This window comes from Rattus rattus, chromosome 18 (assembly GCF_011064425.1).
Source record: "Rattus rattus isolate New Zealand chromosome 18, Rrattus_CSIRO_v1, whole genome shotgun sequence".
Lineage (NCBI taxonomy): Eukaryota > Metazoa > Chordata > Mammalia > Rodentia > Muridae > Rattus > Rattus rattus.
Window position 1 is genome coordinate 11725676 of NC_046171.1, and position 18136 is coordinate 11743811.

At 53.1% G+C, this 18136-nt stretch overlaps 1 protein-coding gene across 3 annotated transcripts in view; it reads left to right on the forward strand.

Annotated features, from left to right (window-relative positions):
• Cabin1 (calcineurin binding protein 1) overlaps positions 1-18136 on the forward strand; it is a 121113-nt gene that overhangs the window by 44329 nt on the left and 58648 nt on the right. For 2 of the 3 annotated variants that reach the window (XM_032888234.1, XM_032888235.1), the window contains exons 23-26: positions 2450-2711; positions 6040-6300; positions 7930-8081; positions 9881-10059. In XM_032888234.1, coding sequence (XP_032744125.1) covers positions 2450-2711; positions 6040-6300; positions 7930-8081; positions 9881-10059 — 854 coding nt within the window. The remainder of the gene's footprint in view (positions 1-2449; positions 2712-6039; positions 6301-7929; positions 8082-9880; positions 10060-18136) is intronic. The other variant, XM_032888236.1, reaches the window with a different exon arrangement.

Here is an 18136-nt window from a genome sequence, read left to right on the forward strand (position 1 = left end):
CCCTGCCTCAGGAAACGACAGAACTAACTTTTCCACAATCCTACCTGGGTCAAGGGAAGAGGGGCTGCCTCCGAATACAGATCCAGTTTGTAAGATGTCACCGGTGTGAAAGGTCCTCGGAGGCCCCCTTGTTTTCCTCCTGGGAGGGAGCCCTGTGCTCAAAGCCCTGGTTGTCTTTGAGGTCACTCATGAGTTGGCTAGCACAGACCAACACTTACCTGGCTGGGCTTGTGCTGTATGACATTGTGGATCGATCCCCTGCTTCCCCGTTAGGAAAGGGGGAGTTCGAAACCTGCCACTGTGGCGTGGTGCGCCTGGTCCACAGCCAGTGGAGTAAGAGTCCGGAAGGCCCAACGAGACCTCCATCTAGTCCAGGGGCTCTCAGCTTCCTAATGCTGGGCCTCTAATCCAGTTCCTAATGTGGTGGCCCCAACCATTTACTTTATTACTATTTCATAACTATAATTTGTTACTGTTGAGAAGGACTGCTGTCACCTCTTAGAGGATGTTAGCCTATTAATCCATCCCACTGGCTGCGGAGATCTCTTCTCTGAGGACGGGCCCTAACATAGAAAGGGTTTTGTCAGCTTGGTGCTAGGTCTCATTCCAGAGCCTTCTTTATTCTGAGCATCACAGGCAGATACCAGTGGAGGCTTGGGCTCCATCTGGTCCTTGGTATTAGCTAAAATCTAAGGTTTGTTTTTCTCTCCTTCTTTCTTCTTCTCCTTGAAGCCTTTTGAAGGGGTGAAGCCCATAATAGATGGCTGGTGGCAGTAGGGTCTGACTACACTGTTAGAGGTCCCTGTGAGCATCTCGCTGAGCTTTCCTGCTTTCGCTGGACTGCAAGTGGACCAGGTTAGATAGGCATTGGGGTGGAGGTGGGCTAAGACCTTGTTCCGCTCAGCAAACAGCTCTGAGCCCAGTACCAGGCCTGAATCTGCTCTGCACAAGTAAGAGCCCAGAATGTGGACTGTGGGTACCTCTTCCTCCTGGGGTCACATTGTTACTGAGCCACTGGCAGCCTGCAGGCCTACACTCCTAGGATATGGGTTGTGTGGTGATGTACCTGGGTTAGACACTTAGCTCAGGAGGGGTCACTCTCAGTAGGTCTTCCCCTGTGGGTTTTGTTTGTTCTTAATGTATATGGGTGCTTTGCCTTACGTATGTCTGTGCGTCTTGTGCATGCCTGGTACAGCTGGAGGCCAAAGGAGAGAGAGAATGAGATCCCTGGAGTGGAGTTCCCGGTGGCTCTGGGTTGCTGTGTGGGTGCTGGGATCCAAGGCCAGGCTTTGGGAGAGCGGCCAGTGCTCTTCAATCCTGAGCATCTGCAGCCTGCTTAGCGCTCGCAGTGATGCTTCTCTCTCGCTACTCTGTGTGGAGGACGGTCTCAGCCGCCCGCCACATAGCACAGTCACGTCTCCTTTCCTCGAGGTGAGGGCAGCTCCTCCCAGAATTGTTGGATATTGAAAAGAAGTCCCTGTTGTGAATTGACCTTGGTAAAGAAGAGTCTTCCCCTTGAGCCCTTCTCCCCCAGCTCCCCTCTCCAGAGCAACCTGAGCAGGGCTGGGAAGAGCTGGTGGCTTCAGGCCCCTGAGGAGAAAGGCTGCTCTGGGAAACCTCTCCCATGCATGTTTGGTGTCTCTCCTGCTCCTCTCTTACAGTGTCATCCGTGCTCATTGGAGGCTAGGGAAAGCAGCCCTGGGCTTCCCCGGCCTCTTCTGCCTGCCGTCTCCTGGGGTGGTCAGACAGGTCCGCACTCTAGCTGCCTGAGGGTGGGTAGGAGGGGCCGCGTTCTCTCTTTTCTGACGCACACTGAGAAAAGAGCTCTCCAGGAGCTCTGGGATTACCTTGGTCCTGGTGTGCTGTCTCCATAGCTCCTTAACGTTTCCCGGAATCTGTGTTTCTGCCTCAGCTTCTTTCAGGGGGTCTCAGAACCATCAGGGCCCAATCGTCACCTGCCATCTTGTTCATGATTTTGTCACTGGGCTCTGAGTTGAGAGACGAGGGGTCCCAGAAACAATAGAAATAAACGGGGTACCTGGGGCCCCACAGTTCTCTGTTCCTGAGCTCTTGCTTGGTGAGTATATGAGACTCAAGAGACAGAAAGGACATTGAAGTCTCTTTGTTGCCTTAGCTGGATCCCCCTTGTAAAGCGAAGCCTGTCTGTTAGAGCAGTCACTGAATGCTTGAAAAATGCTAAGGGACATAGAAGAAACATTTTGTCTCTTAGCACATAGACCTCGTCCTCCTGTATGTAGTGATGCGGGATCAAGGCTATGACAGTGCTGGTCTAAGTCATGGTCCTGGCTGTGTGCCATAGCCACGCTGGGTTTTGAGTCATTCCATGGAAGCAGAGCTTCTGCAGCACCGACCGCCTGACCGTCCGGTGCAGTGTCTGCCTCCCTCCAGGACCGTGGTGTTTGCAGCTGGCGCTCTTTCACTGCCCTAGGTTTGATTCCTGGGCAGGCATGGCTCTGGCCCGGGCCAGCCGAATTCAGGACAAGCTGAACTCAAATGAGCTGAAGAGTGATGGACCCATCTGGAGACATGCCACACCCGTTCTGAATTGCTTCCGGAGGGCCCTTGAGATTGACAGCTCTAACTTGTCCTTGTGGATTGAGTATGGCACCATGTCCTATGCCTTGCACTCATTCGCATCCCGCCAGCTGAAGCAGTGGCGAGCCGAGCTGCCTCCTGAGCTTGTGCAGCAGGTAAGGAGGGTGCCGCAGAGGGCCTGCCATTCTCTGTCGGGGTGGGCTGTCCAAGGGCCCTGCCTGTCTTCCTTCTCACTCCCCCAGCTCTCTGGGACATGCGAGCTGTTTCCTGCGGTAATTAATATCTTTGTTTCTTGGTCTTTGAGCACCTAGTCCTTTGACAACTATTTCAGAGGAGTCTACACCTCTGACCTGACTGACTGGTCATCAGTTTGAATGGCGTTGAGTGGTAGAGAAGGGATGTAGGCCATCTGAGGCAGGCACCTCTTCCCTGTTTCCAGAGGAGGACTTGAGGGCCATGTAACATGCTTAGCCTGGCGTTAGGGTTTTCAGTCGCTGTGTGTGGCATTCCTCTAGAGCAGGGTGCAGGTCTGACCTGCAGCAGCAGGTGAAGGAATCACGCTGACATGTTTGCGGATGTCTTAGCAGGGAGGGAAGGGTGCTGGAGATCAGACCCAGTCAGTGTCTGGCCTGGTGAGCACTGACTGCTGCAGAGCTAATCCCCGTGCCACTCAGGCCAGCAGGTCAGTAAGGTGCTGTAGCTCAGAAAGGCCTCTGAGGAAGACGGTGTTGAAGGAGCTGAGCAGTCAGGTAGACAGTCCGTGGTTTCAGGTTCTGTGCTGATCGATCATCTGAGATGAAGACCCCAGGCAAGGTGACAGCACTGCCAACACCGTTGAGGCTCTGCCCTCCTCTGAAAGCGCTGTCTCCTCCAGGGGGAGCTGACGCTGCCTCCAGGAGCCTGCAGAGTAAGACACTGGCTCTGACCCTCTGAACTCCTCAGATGATGCTGGAAAGGATGCTGAAGAGTGCAGCATAGACTTCACCTTCAGTCTTATAGTCTGAGTCACAGCCCTAACACTACCATGAGCACAAGTCACGGTTTGAGGACCTCAGCCCCAAGAGAGTCATGAGTGAACCTACTTAATGAGGACTGAGTTACTGTAATAAATAGTGAATAAAAGATGTCATTGGGCCTTATGGAAATATTAGTAGTGAAAATGCCTCCTGACTCTTGTGTAAGGAGAACTTGACCGTTGTTTGGTGAACAGAGCTCGAGTTGACTCGTGGAGAGCTCAGCTTCCTGAGTTGTGTGAGTTCCACCTGCAGCATTAAGTTTACAGAGTTGCTTTCCCAGAGCTACGAGGAGGTCCCGCCCGTCCCCTGGGCGCCCTCCCACACAGTACTGTTGCCTTCTCCTCTGTGCTTGGGGCAGCATGGCCCTCAGTTTAGGAGCTCGTCTCTGGCTTCCAGATTCAGCAATTTCGTCCCAACATTTTCCGTCCTTCAGTGTGCAGACCGTGTGAACGCCACAGATATGTGAGAATAGTGGCTCCCATATCTGGCTGGATCTCTCGGGAGGGTGTGGAGCTTGTTAAAGGACAAACCAGCGGCCTGCAGACAGAAACCGTGTTCTTGCAAGCTCCTGGGTGGTCATTATGTTTTCCTTTATCAGTTTGTAAATCTATTTTTTTCCTCCAGTAGTTTAGATGTGACATCATAGGGATGCATTTGACACCAGAAGCAGAGGATATATGTGAGAAATGGCCTTAGAGGTCCCAGCCCACTGCTAAGAGAAGGCAGACATCAAGTGCTGCACAGGGCCTCACCCCGACAAGAACAGAGTGGAGAAGCGCCTGCATGCCTCTCTAAGAAGTTGTTATTCTGTTTATATCTTTCTAGACTGTACATTTAGAGAAATCTAGGAGGACTTGCCTATTAGTCTATTTCTTTTATCCTAGATACTGTTGTACTAAATGCAGTGTCTGGCTTCCCTTTTCCCTCAGCCTGTGCTGTTGGTCTCTACTCAGTCAGGCTCTACGGCTCAAATACAATCCTTTTATATATGAACTCAACTCTGCTGTAGCCGAGCATACAGAAACTCCCTAGTGCTGTAGAACTCGACCCTTTAGATGGCCTCGTAACATTATGGATGCAGTGATGCTCCAGGTCGACACAGTGATGTGAGGTGATCCCTCCCTAGGGTTCCTCCCTGTGAGATTTCTCACTTGTACTTTCCAGAGCGTACTTGTTCTGAGAGCCAAGAGGAACCCACTCTGCACCTTCTGCAGAACTTTGTCCAGTTCCTGAAGGTAGAGGGCAGACTTGATGTCCCGTCCTGGAGGAAGGGAGAGGTTTGGTCTCAATATCTGGTGTGCACAGTGCCCTGCATGGCTGCCCTGTGTGCCCTGGGCCCTTCTCACCTCTGGGGAGGCGGCGTCCTAGGATGCAGTCCCCTGGCTGCGTGAGCAGTGTTTACTTAGCACGTCTGAGGACCAGGCTGATGCACCTGATTGCTCTATCTGAGCTGCCGTGGTCTTTAGCTTTTGCGCTCGCCAGAGGTGGCGTGCGGGAGTGGAAATATCCCCTATGGTGTTGGGTTTAAGGCAGAGGGAAAGAACTGGGGACCAGAACTTCCTAACCAAGTGACTTGAGGTTCGTTCTGGGCTTCATGCTACATATGAGAACGACCAATGCCTTCTCCCACGCAGCCTTGGGAGTTGTCAGCCATGATGCCAGCCCCAGCAGGCATCCAGTACACAGACTGAAGAGCCATGAGTAAGGCCTTCCATTCTGTTCAGAAGATGACAAGCCAGAGTGGAGTTACATAGCCGAGCTTCTGGACACGCGGTCTCTCTTCTTCCTGAGTGGCAGATTGTTCCTGCCGAACTTAACAAAACTGGGGTCATTGGCAGGGCCACACAGCTATTAAGCAGTGCGAGCAGAACTACACATAACCAGCTGCCCTTCCCGGAAGCACTGGCCGCAGAGCCCCATTTTAGATGCAGTGTGATGGAATCCCTCTGCTTGCAAGCCCCACTGAGAGCGTGGGAGCAAGGGGCTCCTGCCCTGCTGTGGAGCATTCTACGGTAATGGACGCCTGAGACCAATGAGGCATAGTGTATCAGCCTTCTTCCTCCTTAACCTCCTTCCAGCTGTAACCTGTGTGGCTGAGGGACACCAGTTCTTACCACAGCCGCACAGCTTATAGTTGGGAACCCTAGAAAGAGATCAGTAGGCGCCTCATAAACTCATCTGTGAGGGTGGTGCTACAGAAGGAAGCTAAAAGAAAGGACCTTTGCGTTAATGAGAAAGGGCTGGAATCTAAGTCAGGCTCCGTACCTTGTGTGCCTCTAAGGGACTCCCAAGCTCCGTATCTCGTCTGCAACTGTGAAGTGGTGACAGCAGTTCTGGGTCTCAGGGTCACTGAGACGAACGTAAGTCTGTGGACAAGTCAGCTGCTTCACCCAAGGAAACCATGATCCCTAGGTAGGTGCAGACATTGCACCTAAGGCCGGTCTGCGGGCTTGTGATCTTGTTGTAGATGGAGGATCGGCGAGACAGCATGCTGGAGACAGCCAGGCACTGTTTCACGTCTGCAGCCCACTGTGAGGGTGATGGCGATGAGGAGGAGTGGCTCATTCACTACATGCTGGGCAAAGTGGCCGAGAAGCAGCAGCAGCCGCCGACCGTGTACCTGCTGCACTACCGTCAGGCGGGCCACTACTTACACGAGGAGGCCGCCCGCTACCCTAAGAAGATTCACTACCACAACCCGCCCGAGCTGGCCATGGAAGCCCTGGAGGTAACCCCGCAGGTCCAGGGTAGGATGTGGGGGTCGGTCAGAGGGTCTGCCCAGCCATGCTGTCTCCCTCAGCTGGAGCTCACAGTCCCAGGGACCCCCTGTAGCCACGTCTGCTCAGCAGCTTCCTGCTCACCTCTGTGAAAGCAGCCTGGCCTCCCTTTCTAAGAGTGCCTTGTCCTTCTGGAGAGAATGGGCATTCTGTTTTCATTTCTCTGAGGGAGCAGCCTTCCCCCTGCAGCCTACCTGTTCTCACTGATACTAGAGTGCAGCATCCGGAGCCGCACAGCCATTCAGACCTGTTGCCTGTCAGGAGAAGGGTGGTCACTCCTGTACCTAGGTGCAGATAGGTATCTAAGGCCGAGTGAGGCCTCAGCCTGGGCCTGGGTCTCCCAGCTTAGTGGGTTAGGCTAGGGCAAAAGCGGGCTGCTCTTGATAGCGAATGTTGTGTTCTGTTCTGGTTTTTCCTCTGCTGTTCACTAGAGCAGTGTTTTACTGCAGGACTCACTTTTATGATTTCTAGAATAGGGTTGATGAAGAATGTACTGTTGTGCATAGCAGTCCTGATCAGCACTCTTAGAAGTGAGCAAACAAGGAACAGGCGTGGAAACCCAGGGCTGCTTGGCTCAGCCCAGAGTTCAAAGCTTCCCAAGACCCTGACCATGATTGCTTTATCTTTTCAGAGGTCTCAAGCACTGACCCTCAGCCAGTCCCATATGGCTAGTAAGCGCTTGGAATTTAGGCAGTCTGTTTCTTGTTATTTTCCTGCTTCTAGCGCACAAGTTTTGGGTCCCCCCCAAATGTATTTGTTTGTTTTAAGAGAGTCATAAAATTCCCAAGAATATAAGACATGCAAGTCCCCAGTGACCCTGGTGTCCCCTACCTCGTAATCTGGACTAAGAGTCCAGCTGCATTCGTGAAGGTCTAGGTGTTCTTCCTGTCACTGTGTTGGTAGGAACACAGTTGTAGGCTTTCGTAGCTCGCACTTTCCTTGGGCACGGTGTAGCAGGAAGTGTGGTAAACTTGGCTGCTGGCTCCGTGCTTCCCGGTTGCTCAGAGCACTTGCTTACCTGAGAAGCCTCTTGTGGGCTTGGCCTCTGGTGTGAGGAAGCGTGCACCCTAATCTCACATCAGGGAGCTCTCTCAGGAGTGCTTCGGGGGCTGACGTGTAAAGGTGGCCTTGTAGACCATCTCCAGTTTGACCGCGGCATCCAGTTACTCTAGAGAATGACACAGTGAGCCGTTGCCTCTCTAGCCATTCTAAGGCCCTCCTTTTAAGACTTGCCCATCTTGTGAGCAAACAAAAAACACTGCACTTGGGAAGTCAAAAGGTCCAGACACCCTCAGCTAAATAGCAGATTGAGTCTAGTCTGGGCTACAGCAGACCTTGAGCGGTGCCCACTGCCTGTCACTCTCATTATCCCACCATCATGTGCTCACTTAGGATGCTGACAGTATCCACTTTAATTTTCAGTGCTGATTTGTGCTGGGGGTGTTAAAGCTGAAAAGGACAGGCAGGTGTGGTAGCTTGTCTCCCAGGGCAGCAGCCTGCTTCCAGTATGGCTGCTTCACCTGAGGAACAGGTCTTAGATTGGAGAAGGCTGTTTTATTATGCCAGAGGTGTTGTTCTAGGTGTACTTCCGGCTCCATGCGTCCATCCTGAAGCTCCTGGGCAAACCTGACTCTGGGGTTAGCGCAGAGGTCCTGGTCAGCTTTATGAAGGAAGCAGCAGAAGGACCTTTTGCCAGGGGCGAGGAGAAGAATACACCTAAAGCTTCAGAAAAGTGAGTACCGGCGTGCAGGGACCGGGTGGCTCATTTTGCTGTTGGGTAGTGTTTGGAGGAGGGCCACTGGATGGAGGGGGACTCAGAACTCTGTGGAGCTGAGCTACGTGTACTGAGTTTGTGGGAGGGTGTCTGTCACCACCCTCGACTCTGGCATTGGCTGGTGCAGGGGTGAGTCCTGGTGAGAAGCCAGCCTCGCCCTCCTGCTCCAGTGGGACAAAGCCTTGTCCTGTGCAGAACATCCCGACAGATCAGGTTGTCCTGTTTCCTCTTACCCAAGACTCAACTGGATGGCTTCTGAGGCCCAGTGAGGCTGTGCTCTGGAGTACCAGCGAGGCTCCTCCTAGTGCCAGGGAGAACCGGCCTCTGTCCTCAGGATCTCCTCAGTTGCCTGGGGACTGATTACTTTCCTCCTGACATAGCTGTCTTTGGGTCCCAGATACTTTTTTTTTGTTCTTTCTGCCCTGATGCTGGATTAAGCCCCTCCCATCTCCGAGGCCCCACCTGGCTGAGGATTATGCGGAACCCAGCAGAGAAAGCTGTTCCCAGGCCCTGTCCCTGAGAACTGTCTGTCATGGCTGAAGCTAGTCATGTAAACCGTGCCTCCAACGAGCAGTGCTCAGCTCTGCACACGCAGTGTAGTCTCTGCTGTGTGAGAGGTGACTTAGGTTGGTACAGTGTGCTCAGCCGCTTTCCAGGGTACAGGGAAGTTTCCTGATCATCGTTTTGCTCTGAAATATGTGACATATAAATAATATCTGAACACGTTGTAGTAAGGACATAACAGTCATACTGAGACTTACATTGTGACAGACCTCTTGTCACCAGAATTGGCCTTCATTCAGTTTAATTTCTCAAATAGGTTTGTGTGTGTGTGTGTGTGTGTGTGTGTGTGTGTGTGTGTATGTATGTATATATTTGTATGTAGTTATTTGCACACATGCAATTGCAGGTTTATTTTGCTTTTGTGGTACTAAAAGATTGAGCTCAGGAGCCCCCGTGCATGCTAGGCAAGGGTTTTGCCGCTGAGCTACCCCTCCAGGTTCCTTAACTAAAAACAAACAAAACAGAACCCGAGCAAGGCACAGCTGCTCTGGAGGGGCCCTCGGTGCAGGGCGCTTGCCTTTGTGGGTTTGAACTGAGCAAAGTGTAGCTCAGTGTCCCTTTTCATTTCAAATGCTGACGGGCCAGAGTGCAAGCATGCTTCCTTGCCCAACTTCCCTGCTTTCTCAGCCCCTGACTCAAGTAGCAGGGCTGTCTCTGCTCCGTCTCTCCTCCTGGTAGTTGTGGGGGTTGACAGGGTGACTTTCCCGTTTTGTGTTTGTGTTTCCTCTCTCAAACTTCACCAAAGAAGCAGTGAAGGTGTTTTTAGCTGCTCACTCTTCGGCAGTGACACCGACTGTGCTGACCTGTTTAGTTAGCGCCTTGCCCCTGCCCCATACCTTTTGCTGCATAGTACGGGTAGCCTGAGTTTTATGTGGATGCCCATGTGTCAAGGATCGCCTGTGTTGCGCTATCTTGCAGAAAGGCTCTGACTTGGTGTGCATGCTGAAGACATGCTTGCTACCTCCCCTGCAAGGTTTCCTGGGCCTGAACCAGATGCTGTTAGCCCTGGCCAGAAAGGTTGGGCAGCATCCATTTAGAGGCTGGAGGCTATGAGGGTGATGTGGGGGAAGCCCTTCCTCCCTAGGGCATTAGCCACACGAGTCAGGGACCACTCAAGGAGTGTGGAGCAGCAGCCCTGGGAAGCATTTGCTCCCTCGCAGTGTGAGCACTGATGTGCAGCTCTGTCCCCACAGGGAGAAGGCCTGCCTGGTGGATGAGGACTCCCATTCTTCAGCTGGGACACTGCCGGGCCCCGGAGCCTCCCTTCCCTCCTCCTCTGGCCCAGGTCTGACATCCCCACCTTACACAGCCACTCCGATTGACCACGATTACGTCAAATGTAAAAAACCCCATCAGCAGGCGACGCCGGACGGTATAGTCCCTGTTCTCCCTACTGTGCCAAGGGCGGCACCAGCGTGGGGGGTGCTTGAGCGACTTCATTCGTCGCTCTGTTTTGCGAGGGGGGTGCTGGGTCTGGGGTGACACGGGCAATGTTGCGGCTGTTCATTTACCTCATGGATTCACAGTGCTTGTGCTTCCAAGACATGCTCAGGTCGCCATCTGCCTACTCGCCCACTTGGGAGGCAGGGAAAGGGCAGGTCTGGCGGAGGCAGCTTCCTTTTGAGCTTGCATTTTCCTACCTGCAAAATGGGGGTGCCCGTAGGCTGCCTGGAGTGATTCTTGTCACTGTCAGCTCCATGTGGCCTACGCCTGTCTGTCTGCAGCGCACTGTCATGGCTCTGTCGCTCTTGGGCCTCCAGAGGCTGTTCCATGTGGGAGGAGGCAGGTGGCGACTCTTCAGTCACATTCCTTACTAACATTATTGCATTAGGAGGCTTGCATGCTGGCCTGTAGCGTAATCGCTCCATGTTCCCACCTGTGCAGTAGCAAGCTGAGGGCTCGGGGACAGAGCACTCGGGATAAGCAGCCTGATGGATCCAGGGCTGTTGAGCTGGAACCCTAGAGAGGTGGTGGTCATGCTGGAAGGCGAAAGGCACCCTCACTCCATGTCACTCATCTCATCTGAGCTGCTGCTCCGCCTTCCAGGATGGTGATGGGACGCTCCTGGGTGCTCTAGGATTGCACCAGGGCTGTCCCCATGTCAGGTGGTTTTTAGGGAAGGATGCATTCTCTAGGTGCCATGGTAGCTCTCACTCTGAAGTCTGGTAGAGAGCTGAGGGGCAGGGCTTGTGCTGCCTTGGCTCCATGGAGGTCTGCCTGCTGTACAGTTTCCTGGCGAGCATGGGCGTCTGTCCTAAGCTTGCTGTGTTGAGATCCATTTCAGAAAAGCTTCGCAAAGGATGACACAGTGGCTAGGGCTTCCTCTGCTCCTCTGGGGCTGGTGTTTCAGTGATCTCCTGAGAGAACAGAACACTTGAGCATCCATCCATCTAGGTTTGGTTTGGGCCTACAGCATACATGTTGGAAAAGAGACTGAGGATCTGTGCATGTCCTGTGCCTCACCACCTCCCAGTGGGCTGTGTCTGTGATGTGTTTATGGCTCTGCAGAGCAGAAATGAGAGGAGCTGACCCCTGCTCCTCCATCTGCAGCTCAGCAGATCCCTCTATGTAGGAGCCTCTTCCCCATCTTAATTAACTCATATTCGCAAGAACCACCCTGTGCCAGCCACTGGCTTTTGAAGAACTAGGGAAGCACAGTAGAAGTAGACCCTTGCTCTGCGAGTTTCTGCTAGATTCCCTGGTGCTGATTCAGCCCCACACCATGTTGCATCTGTCTGCCATGCTCTTGGACTGGGGAGGACCTGAACCAGCACTGCAGCCCAGCCAGCTCAGACTGCAGGTACCATGGGCTTGGCTGTCCGCCCACAGGATTGATTATGCTTTTAGGAGCAGGACGGAGGGAGGCAGGAGTGCCTCAGAGGAGCCCATGGCATCACTTGGCACTGATGGACTTGCTAAGCCACGCGGCACGTGTGACCCTAGAGCGATTAGGGAACTGCTGCTGGTTCAGGAACTGGGTGCTGGGCATGGCAAGTGTACGGTGCTACCCTAATGGTTGTTCTGAAGTTCGCAGAACGAGAAAGTTCAGATATGCTTTCAGCAGTTCCAAAATGACTCCTGTTATCTGTGGAGCCCCTGGGCTTCCACACCTCACTTTTGTCCAGCCCCAATACATGGAAAGCATAGCACTTTAAAATCCCCTAGCCTCTTCACCCTCTGCGGCCCTAAAGACGTATCTGTAACAGAAAATGAATAGAGCCCTAACATTAGTTGTACTCTTCAGATGTGGTAACCTTTTCATCCGTTTCTGGTTCCTAGGAAAGGGCCACACTTTAGGCAGAAACAAGCAGGTTGCAAGGTAAGGCATTTGCCAGGAGTCTGAAGCCACGCTACTTCCTGCTACTCCTGCTTCATGAGCCGACCCAAGACGGGGGATTAATACCTCCTCTTAAGTCAGAGGCACCCTCCAGTGCAGCTAGGGTGCTTCTAGCCTGATAACACTTGGACTAGGGAGTGGAGGTCAGACAGAAGGGCAGGGGCAGTACAGGCCCTGTGGTGGAGAGATGGAATTCCAAACCGACTGCACCCATTACATGCTTAGCCCTCAGACAAGGGCCTTGATTGATTTTGCACGGCCTGGCCACTTCTAGATGCAGTTCTGCAGGTCATCCGTGAACTAGAACCCCATAGAGTGGACGGCCAGTCCTGGGGGATGTCATTATTTTTGGGTTTTACCCCAACTTTCTGGCCAGAATATGGCCACAAACGATGTGCATCGCCATGTGGCTATAGGCAGCTTGCCATTTGATAGCCATTTGACAGTCGTTCCTCCTAAGGTGAGACCCAGCTCCACTGCCTGACCTGTCCCGTCTTGCAACATGCTGCATGCACTGAGGGTGAACACTTCCTGCAGGCTACCTATCACACTTGGTGAAAGCTTTGAGGCCACAGGAGCCAGCCATCACATCCAGCTCTTCTTACCCAAGTCACAAGGCCACCTTAGACTGACCAAACAGATGGGAAGGCAGGGGGAGTTGAGGTGCAGTATCCAGCAGATGCAGCTGTTGTCCCAACTCAACCAGCTCCTTCCAGTGTATCTCCTGGAATTGGCCCATATGCTTCGTATTGACACTCCTGTCTCCGGGCAAAATGGCATGAAAAGTACATGTCGTGTATTCTGTAGCCTTCAGGGGCTCCTAGTCATTGTGTGTGCACATCAAATGGCAGATGCTCTTGTACAGGTGTGTGCATATGTGTACATGTGCGAGCCATCAGGCTTCTCCACACAGCACTGTATGCTGTGCCAGGCCGGGTCCAGCAGGTGCCTGCAGGACGGCAGTATGTCTCCATCTTCACAGCCGTCAGGCTTGGCAGTGGGCTTATTCCCTAAAGAAAATGAAGCCGAGAGCAGTCAGGCTTCCTGCTTGTTGGGTGGAGAAGAGAGAGAGAGAGAGAGAGAGAGATCTCTCAAAGTCTCTCCCAGGACAGATGATAGTTCTGTGTTGTCCTGGTTGGAGGCTCCTCAATGAAAGGTGCGTGGTATAGGGCCCTTCCTAAATGGCTTGTGCCTTCATTTGATCTGGTTAATTGATTTCAGGATATGTCTATAGCAATATTTATTGAATGAAGAGCCTTACTGTTTGTCTACCTGTCACGTTCCATGTCACTTGAGAATGTCAAAGTCAGGAAGGGCCTCAGAAGTCAGAGGGCTTGCCCTGTGGGCTGTCTGGGACTTTACAGATCTATCCAGGCCTGCTGGCGGTACTGTGCCAGGTGCACACAGCAGCCCTGTCAGCTTAGAGGAGGGAGCCCCAAGTCAGTTGCATAGCTGAGGAGTGGGTGAACCAAAGGTCAGCGCTGGAGGTGTAAGAGTGCATGTCCTAGAGGCCTGGCGTGGTTAGGGGTAAAAGGCCACGTTTAGCCAATTTCTGTGGTCTGTGTTGGCAGACAGGACAAAAAGAGCTGGAGCCTTGGGCGCTGGTATCGGTGGCTGCAGGGGATGCCCACTCTGCCCCATTACCAGCATGGACAGAGCTACCAGGGAACCCAGGCCCTGGCTGTCGAGGGGTACATTGAAGGGAAGCTAGGGTAGCATGCCCTCTTCACGGCCATCCATCCTCACCCACCATCCTGTCACTGTTGTGTGCTGCTTGTTTCCATGCTCACCTGCCCACCCTACACGGCCTCCACCAATATTGCCCGTGCTGCCCCTAACCCTGACCACACTCTGTTCTCCAGGCTTTGTCTCTCTGCTTGCACCTGTCACGGCTCGCTTCAGGGAACAGTGCAGACGCATGCTCAGCCCTCAGTCCGGCTCCCTGCTTCCCCTATGACCAGGAGCACCTTCATGTCTGCCGGTCCTGTGATTTCAAGAATGTGTGTTTGATGTGCTGTGCTTGGCTTCTGCCAACTGCCCGTTTCCCAGTTCTGGCCTGATGCAGAGGCAGTGGTAGCCTCTCCCCTGTCCTCCTGCCTCCCTGCCTGGCAGGCAGTTCAGGCCTGTACCCCCTTTGCTTTGTTCATTTGTTCTTAGAACAGCAACAGAAAGGCAACAGACTCTAAAGACACCAAATTCCCCTTGTGAGGACAAGTGTGAAAACTGCAGATTGTCATGATAGCCAAAACTCCGAGTGGCCCTATGTAGTTCACACTGCCCTGACTACTGAGGGCCAGGGGTTGCAAGTGACTCTTCAGTTGGTCCTTCCTGAGCCTGGTCTTCACCCTGCTCTCCCAGGGAGACGGGCAGGTCGGTTTTCGTGGGATCTCCGTATTGCTGTAGATAGACCTGCCCGAAGTGGGAGGGACTGCCAGGGGAGCCCATGCTGTTCCGGGCAGTCAGCTGACATCTTCCTGCTCCACTCTTACTCTTAACCTCTCCGAGACCCTCTCTCAGGCCAGTGCTGATGGGGGCAGTTAAACAGCTCCTGCTGTGTGCTAGGCATGGAGGAGGGCACCATGGGAAAGTCCAGCTGAGGGTGCCCTGACCCTGCTGTGGTTGGACCTGCATGCCCCCGGGTGGTGTCTTGAGATGCTGGGTGGTTCTTTGGGTCTGTGGGTGGGATGACTGCTATCAGCCTACAGAATGCTGAAGGGATTTGGGGGGGGACAAAGAGTTGGAGAGCTCTGCAGTGTGTTGGAGTGGGCCCAAAGGGCTGCTGTGGGAGGAGAGCTCAGGAGAGCAGCAGAGTGACAGGGCCACAGAGACTCTGCTTGGCTCCAGACACAGATTCTCCTTGGCCTTTATTGGAGGAGCCTTCCCGGAAAATGCACTGGATAGCCATTGGCTGCCAGCCATCCTGGTGTCGTCTGTTCTTGGCGATTGAGTTCAGAGCAGGTTGAATTCTCTCTGGCCAGTTTCTCTCCTGACCTGAGCTACAGGGTGACTCCCAGTGACCTTCAGACTCGCAGCACCACCACCCTCTGAGCAAGGTGGAGCTTGAAGTGTCTGGCATTGCTTCACTGACCCAGGAAAGCTGGCTGACAGGGTGGGAACGCGGCGTGTGTCCCCATAGTGTGATGCCCTGCTCCCCCCTGCTGCTTGCTTCTGTCTCAAGGTGTCTGTGCTTCTGGTGTCTCCCATCGGTGACTCCGCAGTCTCTTCAGCCTGCTACTGGCACCTGTGTTTCCCGTGGCCAGCCCCATTCCTGGTGGACCCATGAGTCCCATCCCTGGTGGACCCATCATTTCCTGGTAGCTAGCTGGCAAAGACCAGCTGGAGAGGATTTTTGCCTACTTGGAAACTTCTCAGAACGTTGGTTCTACTTGAGTTGGTGGTTTTAGAAACTAGTTTTCTGGTTGGCAGACATTCTGGTCTCTTTAGGGTGACTAGTGAGAGCCCCTGCAGTCAGTGAGGTGATGGCCAGTCTTTTTCTGCATCTTCATTGCCTAACCCGAGGGAGTGAACAGGAGCTGTTGTAAGTTCCCTGCTGGAGCAAGTGTCACAGACCCATTGAGGAGATCCTGGAAGCCCGCATCTCAGGAGGAAGCTCTGTCAGACTGGGCATCCTGTGGTGTTGAGCACAATTAACCCTGGGTGAAGAAAGACTCAAAAGAGAACCTCCTTTCAGAGCGGTTGGGACAGGCTGCCGTTCTGTCACCAAGCCAGCCCCTTCCCACTCTGTAGTGGGTGCTTAGTCCTTTGACTCCTACCCTGGAGGTAGAGAGGTAGAGGTGCCAGCCACAGGTGACTGGCAGCTGCTCTTTGTCCCCACTCGGCGCTCAGAGCAGCCAGGCTGGAGAACCAGATCTTTGTAGTCTTGCCCCAAGTACTCGTTACTATGAAAAGTTGCCATGTAAGCAAGATTTTAAAAGAACATTGAAATGAAAAGTCAGGCCCAGGCTGCTGCACTCAGGGCTAATGTGGGATGTGTGTCCTGTCCTTAGGGGTCCCATTCATGTGTCGGTCTCTTGCTAAGTTGATCAAAAAGGATTTCTGTAGATTTCTTGCTCTGTCTCAAGTCTAGGGCACCCGCAGTTTCTGTCCCAGGACCCCCTCAGAGATAGAGCAGATGGCTGAGACAAGGCGAAAGAGAACACTACCTGCCTTTGCCTGCCTCTTGGTGGCTCTCTGCAGGCAACCAGGAGAGTAGTCTTTGCTTTAGTAACATTAGCCAAACACTCACCCTCGTCCTGCCAAGGCCCTCTTGAGTGAGTGTCGGCCTCTTTGGACCCTCAGCTACAGGATCCCAGGTAAGGTCTGCAGTACCCCGTGGCAGCTGTGTGGAAGAGGTAGGACTGAAGCTCAGTTCTTAGCTGTGTGCTCTCGCCAATGCCCTAGCCTCATGTGTCTGCCACACACTCCCTACTTTTATCAGTGTGCCGGGCTGGGTGCTGTGTGAGTGGGGACAAAGCTGAGTTCAGCTCTCCATGAAGCAGATGTAGTTCTGTCCAGGGAAGGTGAGTCCTCCCCAAGTTACAGAGTGATGCATGGGAGCACCGCCCTAAAGGAATCTGATGGCCCTGCTCTCCCAGAAGTCTCCTCAAATTCTGGCCTTCCTCAGTACACTGGCCCTTGCTTGGCTATATGCCTGACGAGCTAAGAAGACTTCTCTGCAGAGGGCCTTCTGGGAATCAGGAGGAAACAGTGTGGTCATCCTTTTTCCTTCAGCCCCACTGGTGAGCCTCAAGGGCAAGGCTTCCTGAGGAGGAGGAGAAGCTGGAGGAGCTGGAGGAGCTGGAGGAGGAGCCGGAGGAGGAGGAGGAGGAGGAGGAGGAGAGGCTGCCACAGGCTTCACTCACTTTTGCTCGTTACTCTGAGAGCCTCAGGCTGGCCTTATGCTGTGGGAGAGCAGCCAGGCTCCATTGTTTGTCTGATTTCACCTGATGGCCCCTGAGCCATCTCCTTATTAGCTGGGGTACTCTTAACGCATGCTGTAATGCTCCTGGCAGACTTTCCCTCTTACCTTTGTCTGTTTGCCTCCCCAAGGTCCTCAGTCAGCTGTACCTGGGCAGATGTGGCTCCCTGGGAGAGGAGATGGGAGGGCTCTGCGTGTGTGCACGCTACAGCAACCTACTTTTTTATGTTTTAAAATCCGATCCTGACAGGTGGTTTAGGCTGGCCCCTGCCTCAGCCTCCTGAGTGCTAGCTGGGGTTATGGGTGTGTACCACTGTGCTAGGCTTCCAGACACCTGCTAAGAGCTTTTCATTCATCTTTACCCCTTTACTGAGAAAGAAGTGAAACTTGGCTTCCTTCTGACCAGTTGGGTTCCTGATGTGGAACCATATGTGTCTTCAAGGAGTTTATAATCAGGGTTATCTTAAATCACTCACCATTGTTCCATACTCACCAGACCTGAAGGGACAGAGAAAAATGGAATCCTGAACTTTGCTGCATCCTATTAACGTATCTTATTTGAAGAAATTCACCTCTGCTAGGTGTGGTGACTCCTATCTGCAACCCCAGAAATCAAGACCTGAAGTAGGTAGACCCCAAGTTCCAGGGCTGTGAAGTAACATTCTCTTTCCTCAAGGAAGAGAAAGAGAGGAGGGAGGGGCAGCAAGACGGATGGCTCATCAGGAAAAGACACATCCACCACACCCGAGGGACCTTCTGACAGAACTAGTTATCTCTCGGACTTCCATGTACACACTGCGTGCGTGTGTGTGTGTGTCTGTGTGTGTGTGTGTGTGTGCATGAATTCATATATACACAATGAAAAGAAAGACATGTAGCTTAAAGTGTCTAGTCTTGGGCTGGAGAAGATGGCCCAAAGGTTAAGAGCACTTGCCTTTCTTCCAGAGGACTTAGTTCAGTGCTCAGCACCCATGTCCTGTGGCTCACAAGCTCCTGTAACTCCAGCCTCAGGATTCACCCCCTCTGGCCTCTGAGGGCACCTATACCCAGGTGCACAGCACATCTGCACATAATTAAAACAGCAACTCTTTCATTCATTTAGTCTTGAAAGAAGCAGGGCAGGAGAAGATGCTTACCCTCTCTCTAGCCAAGGACGACTCAAGCTCATGATCCTCCTGCCTCTCCTAGTGGGTA